Source organism: Barbus barbus (assembly GCF_936440315.1).
Source record: "Barbus barbus genome assembly, chromosome: 2".
NCBI lineage: Eukaryota > Metazoa > Chordata > Actinopteri > Cypriniformes > Cyprinidae > Barbus > Barbus barbus.
In genome coordinates, this window is record NC_136730.1 from 2,224,582 (window position 1) to 2,251,223 (window position 26,642).

The 26,642-nt window shown below is 37.6% G+C and overlaps 2 protein-coding genes across 3 annotated transcripts; one reads left to right on the forward strand and one right to left on the reverse strand.

Moving 5' to 3' along the window:
- Window positions 1-3,060: 3,060 nt before the first annotated feature.
- khnyn (KH and NYN domain containing) lies at window positions 3,061-12,323 on the reverse strand. Of its 2 annotated transcripts, none has more exons than XM_079374167.1 (9): window positions 11,864-12,323; window positions 10,717-10,967; window positions 10,278-10,412; window positions 7,807-9,263; window positions 6,278-6,408; window positions 6,096-6,192; window positions 5,771-5,878; window positions 5,412-5,513; window positions 3,061-4,026 (listed from the first exon to the last, which is right to left on the reverse strand). In XM_079374167.1, the coding sequence occupies exons 2-9, from the start codon at window positions 10,954-10,956 to the stop codon at window positions 3,711-3,713; spliced, it is 2,586 nt and encodes an 861-aa protein (XP_079230293.1). In that variant the 5' UTR covers window positions 10,957-10,967; window positions 11,864-12,323; the 3' UTR covers window positions 3,061-3,710. The 2 variants fall into 2 exon arrangements, with proteins under 2 accessions (XP_079230293.1, XP_079230294.1); XM_079374168.1 differs by having other exon boundaries at window positions 10,278-10,399; window positions 11,864-12,134.
- LOC306876813 (receptor-interacting serine/threonine-protein kinase 3-like) lies at window positions 12,207-22,571 on the forward strand (the record flags this gene model as incomplete). The annotated part of the gene is made up of 9 exons (XM_079428226.1): window positions 12,207-12,238; window positions 13,862-14,008; window positions 15,538-15,850; window positions 17,339-17,490; window positions 18,421-18,470; window positions 18,541-18,696; window positions 18,747-18,829; window positions 19,029-19,086; window positions 22,444-22,571. The coding sequence occupies 9 exons, from the start codon at window positions 12,207-12,209 to the stop codon at window positions 22,569-22,571; spliced, it is 1,119 nt and encodes a 372-aa protein (XP_079284352.1).
- Between the last annotated feature and the right edge of the window lie 4,071 nt (window positions 22,572-26,642).

Below are 26,642 nucleotides of genomic sequence, written 5' to 3' on the forward strand. Positions count from 1 at the left end.
ACATTATTTTTAAAGCAGGTTGGTTATGCGAGGTTTATTAAATATTCTGCATCTTTATGAAGGCTGAAGATCTAGGGACAAAATGATCTTACCTGTGTCAGATGTTGCAGTAGAATTGATAATTTTGTAATTTTGAAAAAATAAAAATAAATAAATATATATATATATATATATATATATATATATATATATATTTTCATTTATCATTTTATCCAGGGAATATGATTTAAAGAGACATATACTGCACCCACGGTTTTACAGATGAGGCTTAAGCTAGTCCCAGACTAAAATGCATGTTTGAGCTGTCTCAACTGAAAATATCTTGCTCTGACATATCTTAAAATATGTCAGTGTCATTGTTCTGTGTCAAGATGCACACCTGCAATGTTTTCTTCTAAGGCATTTTTATAAAAGTTGCTTAAATATCTTAATTTAACTAAAGCCTAATCCTGGCTTAAGCTAAGCCCCATTGTCTTTTGAGAAGCGATCTGTTTTACCATCTTTGAGCAGACACAACACACGTCTGTGAGCGGAAGCTGAATTATTTCTTCTTAATAAAAGTAAAATATATTTAACTAAGCTTTCCTGTAGCTCAAATAGTATGTGGAGCTGCTCTGATCCGACCAGATTAAAGGAGTAGTACTTGTAGTCCGACAGAGTCCAATCCAAATGGTGGAGGGTCCTGCCATTTAGCAGATTATCGTTATCTTGCTGGTTGCTAACGGTGGCAAGATCAGTGTAATGCTGTCTGCAATACATCTGCACATCGGTCCAGTTCACTTTCTCAGGCACAAAGAAATAGTTATGAAGCTGTGAGAACATCGCATGCATCGGAGCTGAAGAATACAGAAAGAGACAAACATTTCAGTTTATGCATCCAAATTAGTCCTCATGGTGACAGATGCACAAACTGCTCAGCTGGGACAGGAAAGCTTGTGTGGGATCCTTCCACTTTGTGAAGTTTGTGTTAGAAGTCTTGCACTGTTATTCTTTTATGTGTTTTCTATGTGACATCAATTATTCTATGTGGCATCATTGTTGATGCAACTGTTGACATTTCCCAACAGCACAGCTGTAATGACTTTATGAACTATTTTACTTCCAAAATTGATACTATTAGAGATCAAATTGTAACCATGCAGCCGTCAGCTACAGTATCGCATCAGATAATGCACTATAGATCCCCAGAGGAATAGTTCCACTCATTCTCTACTATAGGAGAGGAAGAATTGTATAAATTTGTCAAATTATCTAAACCAACAACATGTATGTTAGACCCTATTCCATCTAATCTACTAAAAGAGCTGCTTCCAGAATTCATAGATCCTCTTTTGGCTATTATTAATTCAGCATTGTCATTAGGATATGTCCCCAAAGCCTTCAAATTGGCTGTTATTAAGCCTCTCATTAAAAAAACACAACTTGGCCCCAAAGATCTAATTAATTGCAGACCGATCTCAAATCTCCCTTTTCTGTCAAATATACTAGAAAAGGTAGTATCCTCACAATTATATTACTTCTTAGAGAAAAATGGTATTTGTGAGGAATTCCAGTCAGGATTTAGACCATATCACTGAGACTGCTCTCATTAGAGTTACAAATGACCTGCTCTTATCATCTGATCGTGGTTGTATCTCTCTATTAGTGCTACTGGATCTTAGCGCTGCGTCCGACAGTATCGACCACAACATCCTTTTGAATAGACTAGAACACTTTGTTGGCATTAGTGGAAGTGCATTGGCATGGTTCAAATCATACTTATTTGACCGCCATCAGTTCGTAGCAGTGAATGAAGAGGAATCATATCGATCACAAGTGCAGTGTGGAGTACCTCAAGGCTCAGTACTAGGGCCGATACTTTTCACGCTTTACATGTTACCCTTGGGAAATATCATCAGGAAACATGGTGTTAGCTTTCACTGTTATGCTGATGATACTCGGTGAAACACACCAAATTGAGAAACTTATGGAATGCATAGTCGATATAAAAAACTAGATGACGAGTAATTTACTGCTAAATTCTGAAAAAACAGAAGTGTTAATTATCGGACCTAAAAGCCCCACAAGTAATAACCTAGAACACAGTGTAACACTTGATGGCTGCTCTGTTCAATTCAAGTTTATTTGTATAGCGCTTTTTACGATACAACTCGTTGCAAAGCAGCTCTACAGGAATTTAAGTTTCCACAATATATATTTTTTTGTCATTTCTTCTTCATCAGTTAGGAACCTAGGTGTGCTGTTTGATAGCAATCTTTCATTTGACAGCCACGTTTCTAGCATTTGTAAAACAGTTTTTTTTTTTCATCTTAAAAATATATCTAAACTGAGACCTATGCTCTCAATGTCAAATGCAGAAATGTTAATTCATGCGTTTATAACCTCAAGGTTAGGTTATTGTAATGCTTTATTGGGCGGTTGTTCTGCACGCTTAATAAACAGCTGGTCCAAAATGCAGAACCAGGAAGTATGACCACATTAGCCCGGTTCTGTCAACACTGCACTGGCTCCCCATCAAACATCATATAGATTTTAAAATCTTGTTAATTACTTATAAAGCCCTGAATGGCTTAGCTCTTCAGTATTTGAGCAAGCTCTTATCACATTATAGTCCTCCACGTCCGCTGCGATCTCAAAACTCTGGCCATTTGATAATATCTAGAATATCAAAATCGACTGAGGGCGGCAGGTCCTTTTCCTATTTATGGAGTGATACAAAGAGAAATCCCATCTGTAAAAACCTTTGACTCTAACGTGTTAACAAAATCAAACAAGAATTTTGAACCTGGCTTTATCCAGTTCATTCACACATTTAAACATAACATTACAGGAAACTTGTACAACAAATAATGTTTGCAATTCCTAATGTAATAAATCAAGTGGGGAAGGATGGTAAGTATCTACTGGTTATTGTTTACCCTATTGCCCTGTGGTGTCTTGCCTTAAATGGCCGATTATACAGTATAATATGCAGCATCTGTAGTACAGTAGGTATTGTGCTCTCTGCAGGTACGCTGGTTTTTAAAGTGGTTAAAAGTTGTTTTTTTTTTGCATTTTTTTAAAGTGCAGATGGATTTATTAATAATTGTTACACCATTTAATCAGTTTGAATGTATTGCAATAAATCAATAAAAAAATATATTTTATATAGATTGCCTGCTACACAAATTGACTGACCAAATGATTTCTGTAGTTATTTAATAGGGACAGTGCACGTTAATGAACATCTGTATAAAAATACAAAATGTGCCAGATTATAACAACATTGTTCATTTCCATCTGTCATCCCTGAAAGAAAAACATGAAAACATGTGGAAGTAAACCCTTTAAGACATATTCTTTGTTGGTCTCTAACACTCGTCATTCTTCCATTATCCTTACATTAATAAAGGAGCATTTGAAAATAAATAACATTAACAAAACATTAAGTGTTAACATTTCAAATTCAGAACTCCTAAAAGCACATTCTAAAGCACAGCTGTAGTTTAAAAATTAATGTATTCATCATTCACACTTGTTGAATATATAAATTATTTTTAAAACTGAAAATACACTAAAAGGCAGATGGGAGTAAAATTGTTTTAGAATCGTAAGAATTTTTTTTTTTTTCCAGGAATATTTTGTTTTGCTCAATATATCTGATCACTATTCAAAACCATTTGTGATTTTGCAGATGCTGCCTGTCATTGTCTTCCTCAGCTTGTCTGTGTTCAATCCTGTTGCTCCAGGATGAGTTCTGTGAGCCGATTGACGTCTCTGACGGTCGGGTGACACTGCAGGATCATGATAATCACACTTTCCTGGCCTGGGAAGATCTGCACTAAAGTCTCCCGCAGCTTCAGCGTCTCCTCTGCTGTCCTCTCACTGACCTCCTGACGCCCCTCGTCCCACTGACCCCTGCTGTGACCCCCCGGGGTCCAGTCTCGGTATTGGAGCACTTCGGTGTGAGCACGCGGTGCTGCAGACGGAGGAGGGACGGATGCAGACACACCTGCGAACGAGTGACTGCCGGGAACAGGTAAAGGACTGCGAGAACAGAGACACAATAACATGAAAGATATCATTTTACAAAGTGATTTTTATAGACTGGCTCAACACTACAGACATGAAACTTTTGATTTCATGACATCATTAATAATTTATGTGACAGATATATAGCATCATTTAGTGGATTTCCTAAACAACAAACCCCAACAATCTCATTACATCAGCGTGTGTCAATGGACTGTTTGCAATTTCAGCGTCAATATTACATGGATTAAAACAAATATGAAAATATATTATACTGATGAAAATACATTTAGTTTGCAAACTTTGCCTAACATTATAATTTCATAATAATTGTTCATATTTATTTATACTGATTGCATTATGTTTTTGTGTTATTGTGTCTAAAGCAGAAATATATTGTGTACTGCACTGTACCATTCAAAAGTCTGGGGTCAGTAAGATTTCTTTTGAGAGAAATTATTAGTTTTACTCATCAAGGATGCATTAAATTATAAATTTCTTTACTGTCATTTGTAATTAATGTGACAAAATCAGTAGTCAAACGATTAATCGTGATTAATTGCATCCAAAATAAAAGTTTTTGTTTGCATAATATGTTTGTGTGCTGTGTAAATTTATTATGTATATATAAATACAAATACATGCATGTATATATATTTAAGAAAAATTTTAAGTTTATATATTAAATATATTTATATAATATAAAATATAAGAATATAAATGTATATATAAATATTTCCAAAATATATGCTGTATGTGAGTGTATCAATATATACATAATAAATATACACAGTACACACATATTTTATGTAAACAAAAACTTATTTTGGATGCGAATAATCGTGATTAATTGTTTGACAGCACTAGACAAAATATTTCTATTTTAAATAAATGCTGTTCTTTTTGAACTTTCTATTCGTCTGTGAATCCTGAAAATGTATCAGGGTTTCCACAAACAATATTGTGCAGCACAACTGTGTTCAACATTGATAATAATGATACATGTTTCTTGAGCAGCAAATCAGTATATTATTATGATTTCTGAAGATCATGTGACACTGAAGACTGGAGTAATGATGCTGAAAATACAGCTGCAGATCACAGAAATACATTACACTTTAACACATATTCACACAGAAAACAGCTATTCTGAATTGTAAAAATATTTAACTATGTTACCATATTTTGGATTCAATAAATACATCCTTGGTGAGCAGAAGGGACTTAATTAAAAATATATAATTAATAAATAAATAAAATATCACAAGACCCCAAACTTTTGAACAGTAGAGCATATCATTTCACAGACACTTGAGTGAAAAATAACTAGTATCATAAATCCAAAATCGCTGATCTCTAGAAGACGCACAGACAGCATGATTTAGGGTGGATGTTAGTACCTGTTGTGTTTATGCAGGAAGTCTTTCAGATGAGGTCCACCGCGGCCCAAAGGATCGTCAGGTAACATGAAAAGATCGCTGGCAAACACGTACTGAAGCAAACTGAAACAACGCTTTCATCAGTACATGACAGCCTTCATAATTGGATCATTTAAGGTGCTTCAGGGGCACTTCAAATACAAAGACCTCGCTTTGCACATAAAACAATCACATAATATATTATACCAAGGTTTACAAAAAAAAGATGGGGGATGAAGAAAGAGCAAAGGACTATAACTATACTTTATTCAATACTGAAATGCATACACTGATTACAAAAGTCTAATTCAGAAATATTCCACTATGTCATGCATGCCCACCTTTTCTTTATGATGTCTCTCCACGCGGGCGACTCATCCACCAGATCTCTCAGGTTGTCATTTGTCACAATCACTCCATTCGTCTTCTGCGCCAGATCCAGCATGAATCTAACCAACAAACACTTGTTAGCTAACAAAACAGCACTGTTTTCTTTCCAATGCGTTTGCTTTTTTACATCACAGCTGCAAATGATTTGCTACACACTATTGCACTCAAAAATATTCAGACCTAAATTTACAATTGATGCGTTTTAATTGCATGTAAAATATCGATTACACAGTTTAAGATAACCTTGACCCTTATTTAGAGGGGTTGATTCATTACCGGTCATCATACGAGTTGATTCTCTTGCCCTCGACCTCTCTGGATGGAGTGTATTTGAGGAAACCCAGATCAAAGAGTTCGTTCATGTATTGCCTTTCTACAGAAAACACCAGAGCCACATGATGTTCACTCACTGCTCTCACAACACACGGAGATGACCGGGCATATAAAGGGAGTCTCACCTTTAACCTTTGAGTTGTTCTTCTGCCTCCACTGAGGGACGAACACTGTGATTTCACGATGACCTCTTGCCCAAAAATGCTGTACGGCCAGAGCGATGCCTCGACAGGAGAAAAACACCCCCAAACCGTGACTGCGGAGGATACGAATCAGATTTACAATTCTGCTGCTCTTTACCCTGGGTGTGTTTCATTTCACTCCCCAGCTCATGTCAGATAATAGCAAAAACAACCCTGAACTAGTGCTCTGAAACGCTCACTCCCTGGAAACTCACAAAACATCACTGACTGCTCACTGTATTATCTGACAAGACATTTCCTCTGTATTTTAGTCTTGTCAAATATACAAACCTTCTTAATTCAAGATGCATTTAGCGAAGATGCAAAATGACAAAGAACACGCAGTTTTGTTTTCTGAGAGAATGATGAAAATGAAGTGAATTTGTGCTTAAAACAGGATCAAATATCAGAGAAATATGCTAAGGGAAAAACCTTTTTTTCATGGACAGGCCAAATTTGACATTTTGTGCTATTTTGCTTCCTTGACATATTGCCTCTACCACAATACATATCTCTAAAGGCCATTTGAGTTCTTATCTCCTCTTCAGCTGCACTTACACCAAACTTAGCCGTTTTATTTCTATCTATATTCTGAAGGTTTTTACTGAGTGCTTTGTTCATACGGCCTTCCTCTGGTATTATCATTGCACTTTATCTATTTGTGTCTGTACATTACAGTTACACATATCTCTAAAGGCCGTTTTCTCAAAACGAGTTTGCTTCTCCGCTTCAGCAGCACTTACAGACAACAACATTTACAGGTTTATTACACTTTATATTTTGAAGGTTTTTATAGAAGGGTTTGTTAATATATCACATGACTGATTTTATACATTTTATTCCTAAAATTAGATAAACTTGATTTTTTTTTTTTTCCATCTGTTGACAGTATTTTCTGATTTTTGAACTGATAAAAAGTGAAATCCAAAATCCCCTCTGGAAAATACTTTAATATGACGACAAAATCAAAGGAGAAATTTGAACTGATTGTCTGGCTTACATCTCTTTTGTTAAACATTTAATTTCAGAAAACTTGTAATTCAAAACAACGGACTGTGATTAATCAGCTGGTCAAAGTACGGTGATATCTGTAAATATTTGACCATGTTCACCTGTGGTATCTTGCCTGAACATTTCATTGTGCATCTCAAATAAATGTTTCTTGTATTAAGAATGTTTGTACTGCAAAACAAGGAAAAAATGTCTGTATGTTAATGGATGACGAAGGAACTTTCACGGCACTGTAGTTTTTAATGGCTACAGCAATTATTCCTGCAGTTAAAAAAATGACAATGCCAAAAGATATCAGTCACTGCATGTTAAAATCCAATCAATACTAGCTATGTGTTAAAACATAGCTGAAAGCCAGGAATGCATATGATGCGTTTAGCGAGAATTAAGGCATAGATCGAGACACACCCTCTCTGTTCTCATTCTGAACACTATGAGACGCATCATATTATGATTTTTACCTCATTGCAACATTGCTCCCATCGATGATGATCTGACGCAGCATGGGGTCACCAGGCTCATCTGACAGCTGCAGTTTGAAGGGCGTCTTGAGGCTCTCGAGGAACCGCTGAGGTCCGGTGACCACAGACGCCGCAGCACCTGGTCTGCCGTGGTTAGGTTTAGGCACAGTGGATTGGTTGGAGATATCTGGCGAACTAAAATCCAAGTTCGGACTGATAGTCTGTGGAGGCGATCGGACGGGCGAAATCATTGGTTGCACGTCAGAGTCCAAGGTTTCAAAGGAGTATGTAGTCTGCGGTGGGCCTCTAACTGATGAAGGCCTGCCGTTAATGATCACCGGTTTGGAAGCTTCTAGTTTTGTGGTCCTCATCTCGGCCTTTCCGCTCACAGTGTCGAGATCTGGCATTGAATTTGGGGCAATCTTCCGATCAGCTTTTTTGCTGCCACCTCTCGTCCGGTTGGCCTCTCCTTGTTTCTGCAGTTGCATGAGCAGCTCATGTGGCTGGAGCTCGGGTAGATTGCTGCACACTTCTATTACTCTCTCCTCGGCGTAGCCGCAAGTGGCCGCGGCCTTCTTCAACACGTCCAAGACAAAGTCTTCCTCTTTTCCTTTACTGGCCTCTAGTATCTGAAGAGCCTCGTGCATTTCTCCACCAATTCCCGCCACATTTTGGGACTCGCGGCTGCGGTTTCGCTGACCAGTTTTGTCCTGCTCCTGCTGGATCAAATCCAGAAGTTGTGAGGCTTCTTTGGGGCCAGTTCGGGTTAGAACGGCTTGCACCACATGATCGGCAAATCCCATCGCGGTGAAGAACTTGAGAAAGTGGTCAAAATCTTCTCTGCTCCCCGCAGACAACAAGACGGTGTCCTGCGGCGTCGGCGGTGTCTCTGATTGGGTTTCTTGTGGAGAACCTAGTTCTGGAGACTCTGGGATCTCAAAGTGTGTTGGGTCAAGGGTGAAACCTCTGGAAAATGGATTGTTGGATTGGCTGCTGAAATCATCCATGCCGTTAATTCTGTGTGAGGATTGTGGGAAAAGACTGCAATGAATAGGCTGCAGGGAATGGGAGTTCTCTGCTTTCTGATTCGATCCTCCAGAGCCTTCAAAAACAATTTCATCAACAGTTCTTTGCATTGCCCATGATCCATTGCCTTCGACAGGGATCGGAGCCTCTTGGGCCCGCATTGCATGGGATTCCAATCCGGACTGCTTTACCAAATCCAGCAGGACCTCTTTCACAAGCACAGGTAACACCAGCAGGTCCAGTGTGTGACGGTCCTCCAGACTCTCCACAATGACTTTGAAGGCCCGACGCGACTCCAAGGATTTGAGTCCAGCCTCGGAGCGCCGTCCCTGGCTGCTCTTGTACTTCTCCACCAGGTCTGTAATAAGGGAATAGGCTTTCACCACAGGTTCTGCCAGACCGGTTATGAGGACGAGGCCTTGAGATCCCACCTGCAGGAGAGATTTAGTCACATAATGTTCAGAAGCTGGATCTTTACATGCATTCTCTAACTACACAATGGCTTATACTATGGTACAGTAAGAGTGCATAAACCTTACAAATTAGGGATTCAAATTAGAAAAAAACAAACAAACTGGTGTCCAAGTAATCATCAGGGTAGAATAAAGAAAGCACAGGTCTTTTTTTTAATGTAACATTTATTTGGCATTTTAAGCAGTTTGTTTTGATTCTCCTGTTACATTTATCTTGACTTGTGCACTTTATCTTGCATTTTAATTTTGTCTCTCAGGTAACCTTTGTCTTATCTTGCGTTTAATGCATTTGTATTTTTGTCACTATAAGGTAACATTTATCTTGCATTTTATGCATAGTTATGTTTCTCATGTTACATTTATCATGCATTTTTAATTTGTTTCTAATGTAATCTTTCTAATGTATTTTATGCATTTTTATTTTCTTTCAGCTTGTTTTTATGTACGTTTATGTATTTTTCAGGACAGCAAGATAGAAAATGTCTTTTAGCAGTGAAATATCTCTCTTTTTGGGCTCAGAGGTCCATGTAGTGTGTATGACAATCTGTCTCACCTTCTGTTTTCCTAGTTTCTACCAACAAAGGTGACAGAATGATGTTTGGATGGAAATATGCATATGGAAATTGTCATGCATAATAAAAAAGGCGTTGCTGCAAGGAGGTGGGGTGGAAAATCAAGCTTGTTCATGCGCGCACCATCTTCAGATATTTGTGCAAGTTAGATGGGTGGGAAAAAGTTAAAAAAATAAAGTCCTGCCTTAAATGTGGTATTTTCTTACTGAGAAAAATCGCCTTTGGCTGTGATGTTTTAGTGCTGTGCACTGGGCAAAGAACTGTATGCATATAAAACAAAAACATTCAGCCATATAATCTGTAACAAAGGTTGTATCACAGCATCATATAGTACAAATGCTCCTGTACTATAAAATACTGCATTGGCACAAATGACGTTTAGAAAAAAAACTTAACTCACCACTACATGAGCAGATGTATTTTTAATCAGGCAATCCATAAACAGCCCTTTAGCACCACAGAAGACACAGTGAAGCACTTCAGGAAACTGGATCTCCTGCTGGGCTTCCTGATTGACGACACCTTTCACAAAAAGCTACGAGTTGCATAACATATAAGGTGAGTAAACGCTCAACAATTTTAATAGGAAACATTTATATTATAATTGTGGCTTTTGAATCCATAAACCAATACATGCATCTGTGATGAGAGGAAATGAACTAAAACTAGTGTGTGTGTTTTCAATACACATGCAGTTTACAGCCATGCAAAGTGATGCAGTTAGATGTTGCATTACAGTGTAGGCTTGTTCGTCCACATTGTACAGGAGTTTATAAATAAATGTTGTTGTTGTTTCACTTTAGGTACACAGAAACTGAAAGTCTAGGTAGGTAAAGCACCTTGGCTGCCTGTACGTCTCCTGCAGTCCCCCGCAGCTGCAGCCAGATCTGACCGCTCCGCGCAGACAGACCGTCCTCTCCTCCGATACTCAGCTTCACCCCAAAGACTCGCTCGACGCTGGGCTGCAGCGCCAGCAGCGCCCCCCTCAACACACCTGCACAGGTGAACTCGTCCTCAACCTCCTGCTGCCCCATCCGCTGGGATCCACAGCCGTCCAGTGTGAGACCTGAGACAGCCATGACGCAACTCACTGGAGGAGACGTGAGAAACAACATGAGTCCATGCTTGTGATTCAGCATTGACCTACCCTGAGCCAAAATGGAATATGATCTGGAATATAAACCTTTGTAGTTTATTTGGTACCAAAGGCTTCATACAAAATTCTAAGTGCCTGTCAAAAGGTTTAATGCTGCTACCATTGTCACGATGTAATTATACATTTAAGAACAGAGTAATATTAATTAACTACATGTACTTATTATATGGTTAGGGTTAGGATTTGGCTTCGGAGTACTTGCATGTAATTATGCATCATTTATTGCTATAATAATAGTAAGTACATGCAACTTTTGTAACAAGGACACCTTAAAATAAAGTGTTACCGATTTGAGAAGTGACTGTAACAAAGAAAGGGTAACAAATGTTTAGAACAGGAACAATCTGAGAACGTTACAGTAACGTTAATAGAACGTTCTCCACATGTTCGCTCAAACACAGTTCATGGAACGCGTTTAGTTGAACGTCTAATGTTTTTAAACTTTACTACTGAAACATTTCAGGTGTTTTAGAGAACATTCAAAAGTAATGTCACTGTAATGTTTGGAAAACAGTCAAATTGAACAGTCCACTTATGCTAACGTCCAAATAACTAAGGAAAACGATTATAACATTAAAACACTGCACGTTTTGAAAAAAACATTCAGAATAAACTTGTAGAACTTAATGGGAACGTTAGCAAACGTTAATCAAGTACTATTCGTGTGTTTCGTAATTAAAATCAGCCGAACGATTAAAGATGAACTGGTTCCGATGTTCTACTCAAAAACAGATTCCTAGGAACAATCGTGTTTACTTACAAAAACACAAGAACAAAACAGAAATGTGTACGATATGTAGCACCGAGCAACAGTAAAGCTGCGTTCTTACCATAATCGCGTGAACTCTGCGCTGTTTCGTGTTTACGAAGCGCTCGCGATAAACAATCCGGAGCGAGTGGGAACGGTCTTCTGCTTCACTGCAGATTCAGTCTAATGTTAGTCCTGCTCGGTTATAAGAGGCTTCTTTTGGTTTAGAAATCACCAGTGGTTTCGAGAGACTCGTTAATCCACATTTTGGACAGGTCATGATGATTGTTGATCAAATGAAACCAAAGGGAAACTTCGCGTCTGTCTTCTACCGTAAAGATCATAAAGAACACGCATCGGTAATCTGCTGAGGCGCTTTAACGCTCGCTCACGCGCATCTGCCGACAAAACACGCAGAAACAAGCATGAGCTTAGAGCAGAAACGAGCTAAAGACACGTAACGAAATATAATACATGAAAACGAGTGAAGAACAGCCGAACGCAGAGTTTATTATGTCTTTAGTCAGAGAGTGACATCATGTGGGAATTTCCAGTGACGTGGAGCCACATCCGTTCAAGAAATAACCTCCAGCTCCAACAACCAATCCATTTAAATTCACTTACGTTTCACTTAGATATCAGAATGGGGACGATTTGTTATTATTTGATCCTTGTTTTATCATATAGCTGCTACTACTACTGAATTTATAATTCTATTGAAGAACAAGGTTTAGGATGAATAGAATAGCCTACATTAAACGCATATCAGTGAAACACTTAAAAAACTAAACAATAAGCCCAATAGAGACCATCACATAAATTCCAATGGTTTCAGTTAAAATACCATTATGAACCATTAGCTTTTTCCAGTAAAACCATTACAAAATTCCTTTTGCAGTGCAAATCCATTTTGGGCATTTTCCCAATATAATTTAACATCCCACCAATATAATTTAACATCCCACCAATAGAATTTAACATCCCACCAATAGACTTTAACATCCCACCAATATAATTTAACATCCCACTAATAGACTTTAACATCCCACCAATAGAATTTAACATCCCACCAATAGAATGTAACATCCCACCAATAGAATTTAACATCCCACCAATAGACTTTAACATCCCACCAATAGACTTTAACATCCCACCAATAGACTTTAACATCCCACCAATAGACTTTAACATCCCACCAATAGAATTTAACATCCCACCAATAGACTTTAACATCCCACCAATAGACTTTAACATCCCACCAATAGACTTTAACATCCCACCAATAGAATTTAACATCCCACCAATAGACTTTAACATCCCACCAATAGAATTTAACATCCCACCAATAGACTTTAACATCCCACCAATAGAATTTAACATCCCACCAATAGACTTTAACATCCCACCAATAGACTTTAACATCCCACCAATAGACTTTAACATCCCACCAATAGACTTTAACATCCCACCAATAGAATTTAACATCCCACCAATAGACTTTAACATCCCACCAATAGAATTTAACATCCCACCAATAGACTTTAACATCCCACCAATAGAATTTAACATCCCACCAATAGACTTTAACATCCCACCAATAGACTTTAACATCCCACCAATAGGGCAGATGCTATTGATTTTTTTTGTTTACAGCAGGGACTGTAACTCTTCCTATTTTTCATTTAACAAATAAGAAGTATGCGTGACGAAGTGAAGGCTGGGGATGTGGAAAACCCTCTTATAAAACTGTATATCTAACAATGTTCTCAGGACGTTCTGGAAAGGTTAAGTTAACCGTCTTTAATAATGTAATCAGAAGAAACATTGATGGAACATCTGAGAATCTCGCTGGTCAAACATTGTTAGTTTCACGTGTTCAAGAGTAACATTAGCAAACATTATACACTGTTCACGGAACGCTTTTTAAATGTTTTCAGATGCTTCAGAAACATCCCCATAATGTTTGAACGTGATCAAATGAAAGTTTCTCTAAACGTTTGATGTTTATAACAGAAAAATAACGGAGGAACATGACATATTTAAGCTTTCTCGGGTCTTGATTGTTTATCTGTGTGAGTAGATCAGACGAGGAGATGGACGAGTCTATCAGGATCGAGGTGATCCAGGATGAATGCATCGGAACCGGCGGGTTCTGTCAGATCTACCGAGCGAAGCACATGAGCTTGGAGATAGACGTGGCCATAAAGTTATTACATTATAAAGACGGGTAATTACAGCACGTGGACATTGACCTTGAATGTTTACCTCGATAACAGCCCAGTCCGACCTTAATATTGTACAATTCACATGAGATGCGATCATTGTTTGATTCTTGTGTTTAATGGGGAGGTCGGGGCACACTAGGAAGTTGTCAGTCTCACGTGAGCAGAGTGAAACCATACTGACAGCCCTAACATGACCAAAATCAGTCTTTCAATCCAAAGAGAAACATTTAGACAATTAACAATAGTCTACGTTGTTATGGCTTGGTGTTTGTGTTTTATTTCCACTCTTGGTGTTGCATGAATAGCATACTATAGTGACTGATGTGTGTGAGTATTTCATATTTAAACAGTACTCTTACTGTAAAAAAGTTATTTTCGATTCATAAAAAAAAGTGATATAATCTGTGAAAAGTGATAAAAAGAGTTATTTTTCACTCAGAAATTGCTAATAAATTTCACAAATAACGTGGCAAGTAACTTGAATTGGATGTAAAAGTGTTTAGTATGAAGACAAACAGTATATTTTCTTGTAAAACGTACTCCAACACACACACACACACACACACACACACACACACACACACACTCACTCACTCACTCACTCACTCACACACAGACACTCGCACACACAGACACTCGCACACACACACACACACACACACACACACACACAGACACACACACACACACACACACACACACACACATGCACACACAGTTTATTACATTCTGCTCTAGTCATCGTGCTTGAATAGCAGGTTTCCATTGTGACAACTTACCCCATCCAGTCCGCTGTTGGTCATCCCTACCATATTCCCACAGTTTTAGTGTAGTAAAAGCAGTATTTTGGCAGAAACTGGGTTACCGTGCTACACTTTTTCATAATGTAATTTAAAAAAGGCATGGCTATTTGCACTAAGTGATGCTATTGACACTAAGTGAAAATAGCAGTATTTTTTTGTGATATGCTATTAACACACAGTGCAACTAGAATCTATAGCTATTTGCACAATGTTAAATTAGCAGGATTTTCTGTTATTTATACTACTTATTGCAAATAGTGCCAATTATCTGCATCTCAGTATTGTAGTACATTATAAAACAGTACACAATAATAACGTAAATTATAATTTAATTTGAAATTATTAAATGGATGCCACCTTATATTGGGACACTAAAGCCCTCCCTACACCTAACCGATACTTCATTTTCAACTTTTTGATTATTTCCTTCATTTTTATTGAAGATAAATGCTTTTCTGATGTGATTTGAAATTGGAAAAGTTCACCAAAAGGCAGATTCGATCGCGTCAAAATGAGTACGACACACATTTTACCATCTGTGCCACTGAGCTGACGACAATTGACAGTGTTTTGTAATGTTAACTAGCCCAATCACACATTAGTGGGCGGAGTTAGTGTAAATAGACACTCCCTTAAACAAATGGTTGATTGCCCATAAAATTGTAAATGCTGTGGTTGGTGGCTGGTTTCAGACTTCGACTTGTTTGTTTCTTCTCCTCATGAAGCAGATCAGCGTCCTCCATCCAGAGAGAAGCTCACCTGATGTTACAGGGCGGGAATCCGAACGTGATCCGGATCCTGGGTCTGTATGAGGGCCGCATGGGCGGCGCACAGCTGCAGTCAGGGCTGGTGATGCAGTTCATGCCCAGGGGTTCGGTGGCTGATCTGCTGCAGACGCTGGCCGAGCCGCCACCATGGCCTCTGACCTTCCACATGGCGCACGAGATCAGCGTGGGCATGAACTTCCTCCATCATCTGTCTGTCCTGCATCTGGATCTCAAGCCCAGCAATGTGCTTCTGGACAACCATCTCAGTGCTAAAGTGAGTCCAGCAACGCTTATTTTCCCCCAGATTCTGTGTTTTTCATTTTCTGGATTCCGTCTTAGTGGTTTTATTGAGTTTTCATAATCAAGAAAGGCTATCTAATCAGTTTAATAATTTATTTTCATAATACAAGTGCACTATGAAATGCATGAAATGTATTAATGTAATAATTAATTTCATTTTTAACAAAAATGTTATATTTCTCCCCATATAATGTTTTCCTTATTAATTTGAATGGTTTAACTGAGTTTTAATAATCACAAAAAGCTGTCTAATCGGCTGTATTTTACTAATAAAAAAGGATGTTTAATAAATTTTTTTTTATCAATGATAGTGCCCTATGAAATGTCGCCCCCCCCCCCCAAATTCCATTTAATTTTTTTAATAATAAAAAATGTTGTTTAATTCATAAAACTTCATAATTTAATAATGTCTTTCATTTTTAACAAAACATGCCCTATGAAATGTTTTATTAAATTCTGTTTTATTATGTTTCCTTTTTTTTATTTTGTCATGGTTATCAATGCAATCCAATAATTTATTATTATTATTATTATTTTAAATACTAGTACCCAATTATTATTTTTTTTCTCCCGAATGCCATTTTATTTTCCGCCAAATTCTGTTTTCCTTTTTACCCCTTTACTTTTTTCTTAATTCAGTTTTAATAATCAAGAATGGATGTCTAATCAGTTGATCTAATAAAACTTTAACAATGTCATCAAGTATGAAATGTTTTATTTTTTGCTTTAAATTTCTTTGGATTCTGTATTTTATGATTTAATATCAAAAACTTTAATTTGGTAATCAAATTAATGCATAAAACTTTAACCATATAATTAATCAAATTAAATTTGAACAGCAGAGGTTTAAGAGTTGTATGGATTAAATGAATTATTTCAGATTATGTGTTTGCATGTAATCATAGCGGCTGTAAAGTGTGGATCCGCAGCTCTTTCAGTGTTGAAGCTCATAACAGTGTAGGATACGATACAGCCAGGAAATTCCCTCATCCATAAAACCATCAGCTGTGGCATCTCTTACCCTCCACATCTGCTGATTTAATTCACTCCTTCAGCAGGAGAAACCCCTCCAGGTTCATCAGCTCGGGCCTTTAACTCATCCAGACTCTCACATGATGAATCACGAGACCAGAGATCCTCCTCGAGACAAAGACGTAAAACAGACTCCTCCAGGAATGACACCTTTTGACCTCTCTTTCAGAAACAGGACTGAGAGCTCAATGTGAGCATTAATTTTCTTAAAGAGACAGTTCACCTAAAAAATACCTTTAAAAGCTGGTATTGTTGCATTGCTAAAAAACACATCTGTCATTAAATCCAGGATATTACTGTTGATGGCCAACCGATGCAATATCCCTTCTGGAATCAACGTTTCTATAAGCACGATTGTTAGTCCCCTTTGGGTGTGAAACAGGCCTAATGCATCAGACTTTTCTAAACCCTTTCTTTGTTTTTCCTGCAGCTCACAGATTTTGGTCTGTCGCGAGTGGCTCGAATCGTTTCTAGATGCTCCAGAGAGGAAGACGGCGATGATGGAGGAACATTGAGCTACATGCCTCCTGAAGCGCTGCAGTCCGTCAACTACAAACCCAGCAAAGCCACTGACGTCTACAGGTAACCACAGAAACATCACAAATACTGAAGCAGGGTTTTTAAAGTTTTAACCTCACCAAGGCTGAAATTATTTGATTGAAACTACAGTAAAATTGTGAAATATTTGTAATATTTAAAACAGCTGTTTTCTGTGTGAATATCTGTTAAACTGTAATTTATTTCTCTGATCTGCAGCTGTATTTTCAGCATCATTACTCCAGTCTTCAGTGTCACATGATCTTCAGAAATCATAATAATATACTGATTTACTGCTCAAGAAACATTTCTGATTATTATCAATGTTGAACACAGTTGTGCTGCTCAATATTTTTGTGGAAACTGTGATACATTTTATTTTTCAGGACTGACAGATGATTAGAAAGTTCAGAAACATTTATAATGTTACAAAATATTTCAAATAAATGCTGTTGATTTATCTAAAATAGAAATCTTTTGTAACATTATAAATGTCTTTACCATCACGTTTAATCAATTTCATGCATCCTTGATTGATAAAAGTATTAATTTCTTGAAAAAATGGCCTGAAGTGTAAAACTATTGGTTTAAATGGTTATATTGCTTAAAGGTTTTTTAAAAAATCTGGAAAAAATACACAATATGTATTTTCATTATCTTAATCTATGTGCAATGTTTTTTTTTTTTTTACATGTAATAAAAACGCTTGCTTGAATGCAAAGGGTGTTGCAATTTAGCTTAAATGGTTATGTCTCTTAAAATATTATTTTACAAAATTTGAAATAAGTAAATAAAATAAAAGTGATGAATCTTTACAATGAATCTAGACATTTTTAAGTACTGCTCCTGGTTCAAAACGGACTCTAATGAAATAGGAGGGTTGGGATCCTTCATATCCAGTCACCTGCTATGATCATGCATGAGATCCAAATAAAAGTGTAATGTGTAATAATCTGTGGATGGTCTGCTCTGCAGTTACGGCATTCTGCTGTGGTCCCTCGTCACCGGGAAGGAGCCGTGTGAAGGTAAGCGTCCCTCAGCGCTCTCTGGTACCCGTCCGCAGCAGCGTCTCTCTCACTCGTGTCTGTCCTGCAGATGCTCGGTCCAGTCTGGTGCGCTTCCGGACCCCTCAGGGGGACAGACCGGACCTGACGTCCATAGACCACTGTGGGGTTAAAGGTCTGGAAGATATGGTGAAGCTCATGACTGAATGCTGGCATCAGGATCCCAGCAGGAGACCGTCGTTCCTCGGTGAGACTCGAACCTCCACACGCTCTCACCTCACCGTCTCCTGCTTTCAGATTGTGTTCATGCGACTAAGAAGATCTTTGATATGCACCAACATGGACTCACTGATGCCGTCTATAATGTTCTGAAGCAGCTGGTACAGTTTACTTTCCTTTTGGGTTTTTAACCAATGTTTATTCACCATTTCCATCACACGATGAAAGTAAAATAAGTTGAAAACGGAGTTTCATGTTGACTTAAATGCCATTTTTTCAAAAAATATAAATTTATTGTATATTTGAACGCTTTAACCCTTATTTTTATCCTCAGTTAACCCTATATTTTCTTTTGAGCAGGATGAAGACATTTCTTCTGGTTTGAAATCAATCCAGATCAGCCGTAAACCACACAATGGTATGTTTTTATTTTTTTGTTTGTTTTGTTTATTTCCATGGTAAATAAGTGAATTATTTTATTTTAAAGTAATTATTTTAAAATATAAATTATTTTATTTCCGTTGTTTGCCAAAGAAACTCTAATTTTGGATCAGTTTAACATTAAATACTAAAAGTAAATCAACTAGAAACAAACGTCAAAAACACACAACAAAATTACGAAAACTTTAACTGAAATTGAAGTTAAAACAAAATATTTTACATTCAAAATATTAACAATATTTTTTAAAGGTCCCATGACATGCTGTTTTTTGGATGCTTTTATATAGGCCTAAGTGGTCCCTAGTACTGTATGTGAAGTCTTTTTCCTGAAATTCAGCCTTGGTGCAGAATTTCAGCCACTACGAGCCAGTCCCACAATGAGCTTTGCTAAGGACGAGCCGTTTCTGTGTCTGTAGCTTTAAATGCTAATGAGGAGGAGAGAGGCGGGGCATGGTGGAGGGTGGGTGTGGCCTGCAGCTAATGTTGACAGTGGATGTATGGCAATGGCTCGTAGACACGCAGTCCTTCAAGCTTTTCAGTTTGACCCAGAATCTGATGCTGATGGAGAAGCACCAGATGAAGAAGTTGCAACTCAGCGGCTAAAGCAGGACGTCTCCGAATGGTTAGTTTAAAATATTGTGTCTGGATACGGTCAGTGTTTCCCACACATAGACTTTAACTGGACGGACCAAAACAATATCCACCATCCGCTGCCATCAGCTCCGTGTCTCACACACACGAGCGCGACTTTAGAACTATATTTAGTCACTTTCAGACCCTTTAGGCGGCTTTTTCCCCATAACAGGTACATAATAACAGACCTAGCGACTTATAAAAAAAAAAAAAAACCTTATTATTCAGTTGTACGATGTCTCCAGTACTGCCCCGCGAGCACGAGGTCTCTCTCCCGGCGCAGTGTCCCTCTCTCGGCGTCTGTTCTGAGCAGCGAGCAGCAGACTCATCCATAAATCATTTACAAAACAGCGTTTACAAGCACTTGTCTCTTACTGACTGTTTGGACTTTTAAATATGAACATAATTTGCCTGTTAATATGCGCAGTTTATTACTCAGACGCAAAACAGTGCTTCGCTCGTTTGCAAGCCATGATGTCTCTCGCTCGCCTCGCACGGGCGGAGCTCATTTTCTCATGGGCGGGCAAAGCAGAGAAAGGGGAGGTAACCTTTCCCTGTATGACGACATAAGGGGAAGATTCCAGATCGGGCATCTGAGCTTTCATTTTCTCAAAGGCGAAGCAGGATACCCAGGGCTCGGTTTACACCTATCGCCATTTCTAGCCACTGGGGGACCATAGTCAGGCTAGGGGAACTCATATTAATGTTAAAAAACCTCATAACGTGACATTTTCATGCCATGGGACCTTTAATATGCAACATTGGCCGTATTACAAGTGATGCAAGTTACTTAATCAGATTACTTTTTTCAAGTAGCTAACACATTTACAAGAAAATACTTTTTCAAATAAGTAATGCACGTTACTTTGTTCAGTCACTATCTCTGCTGTCCAGTTTTTTTGTAACGTAATGTATTACTTTACATAAAAGTAACTAAGCAATTCAATTAGCTACTTTTCATGGAGTAACGCAATATCGTAATGCATTACTTTTAAAGTAACTTACGCCTGTTTTGTTCTGTTTCCACACTAAGGAAGCATGCTGAAATATACAGAAATCCCTGTAATTTTACATCCAATCTCCAATTGTGGAATAAATTGTGGGAAAAGTCCTGCTCTACTGTATTATTTATGTTAAATGGGTTATACATTTCATTTTGGCTTACAGAATAAATGTTTATATATATACACACACACACACACACACACACACACACACATATATATATATATATATATATATATATATATATATAAATTTATTTTTTTTGGCTCACAGAATTAGGATTTTTGACTTCTTGATCCTCTGTGTTTCAGAAGCACATCCTCAGGTTTCGTCCTGCTTCACTGGACCGCTTCCTAAACAGGTCATTTATACTTCAAATCTTATTTAAATTGTATACTCCTAATTTCTAACTAACTGCACTCGGCTCATTAAGGTCAATAATCAGCTCATAATTTGTACAATGACCTTTTTAGTACATAAAACAAAGCATTAGAGAGTGATTCAGAGCTGTTTTATTGTACATATTATTACATTTTCGGTTTTGAAAGGGTTGAAACCATTTTCAGTTGGAAAATAAGACTAGATCAATTCCAGTAATTATATATTTAAACCATAGATCTTGTTTTTAAAGGTTTTTTAAAATGAATAAACTAAACAGTATACAGTGTATCGTCTGAGGATGTTTATTAACTTTATCTTGCAGGAAACACAAAATCCATAAAGAAAGGTAATCTGAGCTCCAGAGATGAATTCACAGAACCTCGACCTGCTCCACCTGTGATGGCCAGAACAACACCGGTCTGAAACAAACAAACATATCTGCTTCATATTCCTGACCTCTCCTCTCCTGACATCGTCTGTGTGTTTGTTCTTACAGCGTCAGATTTCAACACCAGGTCAGTTTTACTCTGTTGGAAGTAATTATACACAAATCATTATGGAGAAAAAAAATATGATTTAGTATTTTTAATTTACAATTTGGACTTTATTTCTGAGATAAAGGCCCGGTTTCACAGACAGGATTTAGACTAAACCGGGATTAGGTCATAGTTCAATTAGGACATTTAAGTAATTTTTATAAACGTGCTTAGATAAAAACATTACTGGTGTGCATTTGGAGACAAAATAAAGGCACTGATATATTTCAAGAGCAGTCAGTGCAAGTTTCTTTCAGTTGAAACAGCTCAGACTTACATTTTAGTCTAGGACTAGGCTTAAGCCTTGTCTGTGAAACCGGGGCAAAAGTCTGAATTGTGAAATATAAACTCCTATCACAAGAGGAAAAGTCAGAATTGTGAGGGAAAATAATTGCATGTACCTTTTCTGTTCCAGAGGAGATATAAACTCTGAGTTCTAAGAAAAAATAGCAATTACTTTTTAAAATGTTTTACTCCATGGCAGAAACTGGCTTTCATAAATAATAGTTTAGTGTATTTTGTTCTGTCTTAAAAAAACATTTCCACGTATTGTCCTTCATAAAATAAAGCTAACAGAGTGAACAGTAGAGTTGCCTTTATTTACAAAAAAGCCTTTATGGTCAGAAGTCAAGATATTGAGTTAGATATAGCACAAGTCATCAAGCTGTCCCACATCTCCCACTAGATGGAGCTGGTCCTTTAGATCCTCAGTCGTGACAGATTTAGTCAAATCAGGAGCATAAAGCGTCTCACTGGTCTGTCTTTCTGCTTTCTCTCAGGTGGAGTTCAGATCGGCAACCACAACGTCATGAATACTGAGAAACCGCGGCAGAGACACCGAACAGCTCCTTCCAGGGTCGGCACGTCTTACTCAAACCCCGAGAACTCACAGAAAAAACCTCAGTGACGTCTTCACACAGGAATCAGCTCTCAAGAGCTGGAAGTGTTTTAGGTGATCAGACTATAACTGAGTCAAAGGGAAATCGAATTTTAATGCAGCTGAACACTTTAAGAAAATAATCAGGCCTAAATGTAAAATGTATCTATTTGAACTGCATATAAACTGTCCATGCATTTGGATTACACCGTATATCATTAACTAACCAATAAACTTAATGAGATGCATATTTGTTAGTCATGCATAATGTCAGATTAGTAATAAACTATGCAATGTTTTTGTAACTTGAAATAATTCAGTTAGTGTTAAATATATATATATACATAACGTGTTTGTATAAATAGTATATTTTTATATGCATTTAAATTTTTTTTAAATGCATTTTATTCTCAATTTCATTTACTTTAAACTGGGAGAAAAAAAAACAAAACAAAACAAAAAAACTGAGCGTAGAAATTCTATGGAAAAAAACAATAATAAATAATAAATTATAAGATGTAATTACAATTAAAATGAGAAAGGAAAGTATAAACAATAAAAACTAATACAATAGTATCTCTATGATAATAAAATAACACTGGTGCAGAAATCTGACCTGTTTCTGTTTCATTTATGTAAGACTGACACATATGGGCTCATTAACCAAAGTTAAAACTGCATAATCCAAATGAATCTAAATGTTATATGCAATTCAAATACGCAAGTCTCAAAGTGAAGGGAGGTGAAACCGGTGAAGAACATTTCCAACTCAAGTTTTACCTCAAAACAAAGAAATAAGCATGTGTTTTGCATGCAGAAAATCTATTTTTAGAACTACTATTTTGTATTGTGACATATTCAGGACAATTAGGACCATCATCCAATTGCCAGTAGATGTAACACAATCAAATAATACAATAAATAGGTTTCATAACTCTAATGTGAACATCATGGCAGTGGTTTTTGTACTGAATTTTATTAATGCTGATTTTCACGACTGTATTACATTGGTGTTATATTAATGAAAGCAATAGGAAAATGTGCTTAATTGTCACAATGCAAAAACAAACAACTAAATAAATGACTTGATGTTGGCGTGAAATTCACATACAATTGTGAGTATGTGATTCAGATCAGGTGAGCACTGTGGTAGCGACAATCAACTACTGTAACTTGCTGCAAAATACATTGCTTACCTTTAAATACATGTTTATATTGTTTTGCAAGATTTGACTGCATGGATATTCCCAGCGTCTTACTATCAGATGGCGGAGGATCCATCGCGCTGATCAGAAGTGACAGCTCGTGCCGTTCAGTCAGCGGGATCCTGGCCTTCAGATCGTTCCCAAGCCCATCTCTCCATCTGTCTCACCGGAATCTAACGGGCACGGATCCGCTCGTGTCGCATCTCTCCCGGTGATCTGGACAAAACGCAGAGGAATGAGTGGGTGGATGCAGAAATAACTGACCGTAGTTCCCTTCAAAACCATCTTGAGCTCTGCACATTACTGTAGTTTTACATGCAGAAGAGCAGTTTTGTTGTGCTTGTTCTGAGCTAGCAGTCATTCAGACGAATGCGTAACTATTTTACGATTTGGCGAAACTCGTGTGAATTCGATCTGCAACGCATAGCTCCTATAGATGGACCTTATAAGTTCACCCATAATGGAAAGTGTAATAATTTACTGACCCTCAAGTGTGAATCCAAACCTGTATGAGTTTCTTTCTTCTGTTGAACACAAAAGAAGATATTTTGAAAAATGTCAGTCACAGCTGACGGTAGCCATAGACTTTCGTGGACCCTTTTCACAATACTGTGATGACACATTTCAACGGTCACGAGCATCATTAAACATTTTTTTATCGGAGTGGCTATTTACATTAACTCCGATTGGATTAGTCAACGATAAAAACAGATGTTAGCTCAGTTTCAGTTTCAGTGGTGTAGATGGTAAGACACGTGCTTTTTGACGCAATCGACCCGAGTTCAAGTCTTTTGCCGAACTTTTTTTCTCCCTTTTTAAATCTCATATCGCATCGGAAAGGCATTTATTTTCAGTAAAAATGAAGGAAATAATCAAAAAGTTGAAAATAAAGACTTAGGTTAGGTGTAGGGAGGGCTTCATTGTCCCAGTAAGGTGGCATCCATTTAATAATTTGAATGAAAACTATAATTTACACTCAATACATTATAATTGTGTACTGTTTTATAATATACTACAATACTGAGGTGCAGATATTTGCCACTATTTGCAATAAGTAGTATAAATAGCAGAAAATCTTGCTATTTTAACAGTGTTATATCTATATATATAACCGATAATATCTATCACTAAAAAAATATGCTATTAGCACTTAGCAAATAGCTGCTGCTTTATATATGTAACAGTATTATATCACCTTTGCATCAAATGACAAAAAAACTAGTTAACACTAATGTGAGGGAGTTTCTAATGCCACATCTATGGGAGGGACGGAAACATTTGATATTATTCTCTCTTCTGACTGCCCTTATCAGTCTCTCTCATTTTTTCTCTTTTGATTAAAAGTCGTGTAAAAACTATGGTGGAGTTGGGAATGCAAGAAATATCCCATTCACCACTCTCGAAGTTTAAAGGATAAATCACCCAAAAATGAAAATTCAGTCCTTAATTGCTCACCCTCACGTCATTCCAAAACATTCGTTCATCTTCGGAACACAAATTAAGATATTTTTGATAAAATCCGAGAGCTATCTGATCTTCCATAGACAGCAATGCCACTGCAATTCTCCTAGGTCCAGAAACGTAGCATATTCAGTGCTGATTACGTTGATTATGTTCTGGAACAACCTGGTCTCACAGAATCCCGTGTAATGACCACGGACCCTTAGCTCCGAATCTGTGGTGGCATCACGGAATCGCCGAAAATTCCATTATGGGCTCACAGAAGTGATACCAATGTAAGTGTCACCAACGCGATACTGGGAATTTGATCATCATAATTAAATTATATATTGGGTAACAACATTGCCATTATTGCATATATGTTTGGGTGTGATGTTTCAATGTAAACAGCCACAACAGTTTTATTTACATTACACATTTATGAGCACGTAACCCAACCCCTGCCCCTAAACCTAACATTTGTTAATAAAACATAACAGATAGACAAACTAACGTCATAATGTATTCAAAAAGTATTAATGTTCCAAGTCTTCCGAGGCAAAACGATTGATTTGTGAGAGGGAATAGACATGATCGCTGTCTCCGTCCTATGTGCTGCAGTCTCTGTGCTTAAATTCAAAAAATGCCGCCAGAAGAAGCTTTACGTCAGCTTTGGTTGTAAAATGCCATTGGCTCTTGTGTGTCTTGTGACCAGTTGCGTCGTGCTACGGGACGGGAGGACGGGAGTATCTTTTTGAATGAGATGTGAGCGCGTTAACGGAGCGGGATCATTTTCAGCGATTAAAACCTTATGTTTTACTCTCTTCTTCACATAAAGACTTCGTATGGCTTCAGAAGACTTGGAATGCAACACAACTTTTTTGTCATGCTTTTATACTGCTTGTTTATGGTCAGTTTTTGCAATAAATACCTGTGACTGCACTTATCTTTGCCTGTCACGTGTTTTATATTGTTCAGAGGTGGGTAGGTTTAGGGAAGGGGTGGGTTAGGTGCTCCAGTAAAAGTATAAATTTATATACAAATATAACTGCATCGGAGTCACTGGTCCACACACGTCAATTGAGGCAGCATGGTGTTGAACCAGTGGATCCATGCAATCTCCCCACATCGTGACGTAGACATGTGGGGCGTGTTTGAACGAGCCGTTTTAGGGGGGCGTGGTCGAGGCTTAAAGAGAATATCGCTTTGGTTTTGAGACTAGTCTTTGCAACTTCAGGGATCTTTTCTATGCATGAACAGCTTGTAATACTCCAAAGAGAAAGGAAAACTTGAATATTGTGTTCCGAAGATGAACGAAGGACGTACGGGTTTGTAACAACACGGGGTTTATCCCAACTATGACAACTTCTGCTGCTGACAAACCAGGAAAAGTGAAAAAGGTCTATTGTATTTTTTTTTTTTTTCATACTATGGAAGTCAATGGCTACCGTCAACT

Coding starts and splice junctions, on each gene's coding strand:
- khnyn (XM_079374167.1), bottom strand. CDS start 10,956: ATGGCTGTCTCAGGTCTCACACTGGACGGCTGTGGATCCCAGCGGATG. Junction 5,879..6,095: donor ATCAACTCGTATGATGACCG/GTAATGAATCAA, acceptor TTTGTTGGTTAG/ATTCATGCTGGATCTGGCGC. Junction 4,027..5,411: donor TTCCTGCATAAACACAACAG/GTACTAACATCC, acceptor CTGTTCTCGCAG/TCCTTTACCTGTTCCCGGCA.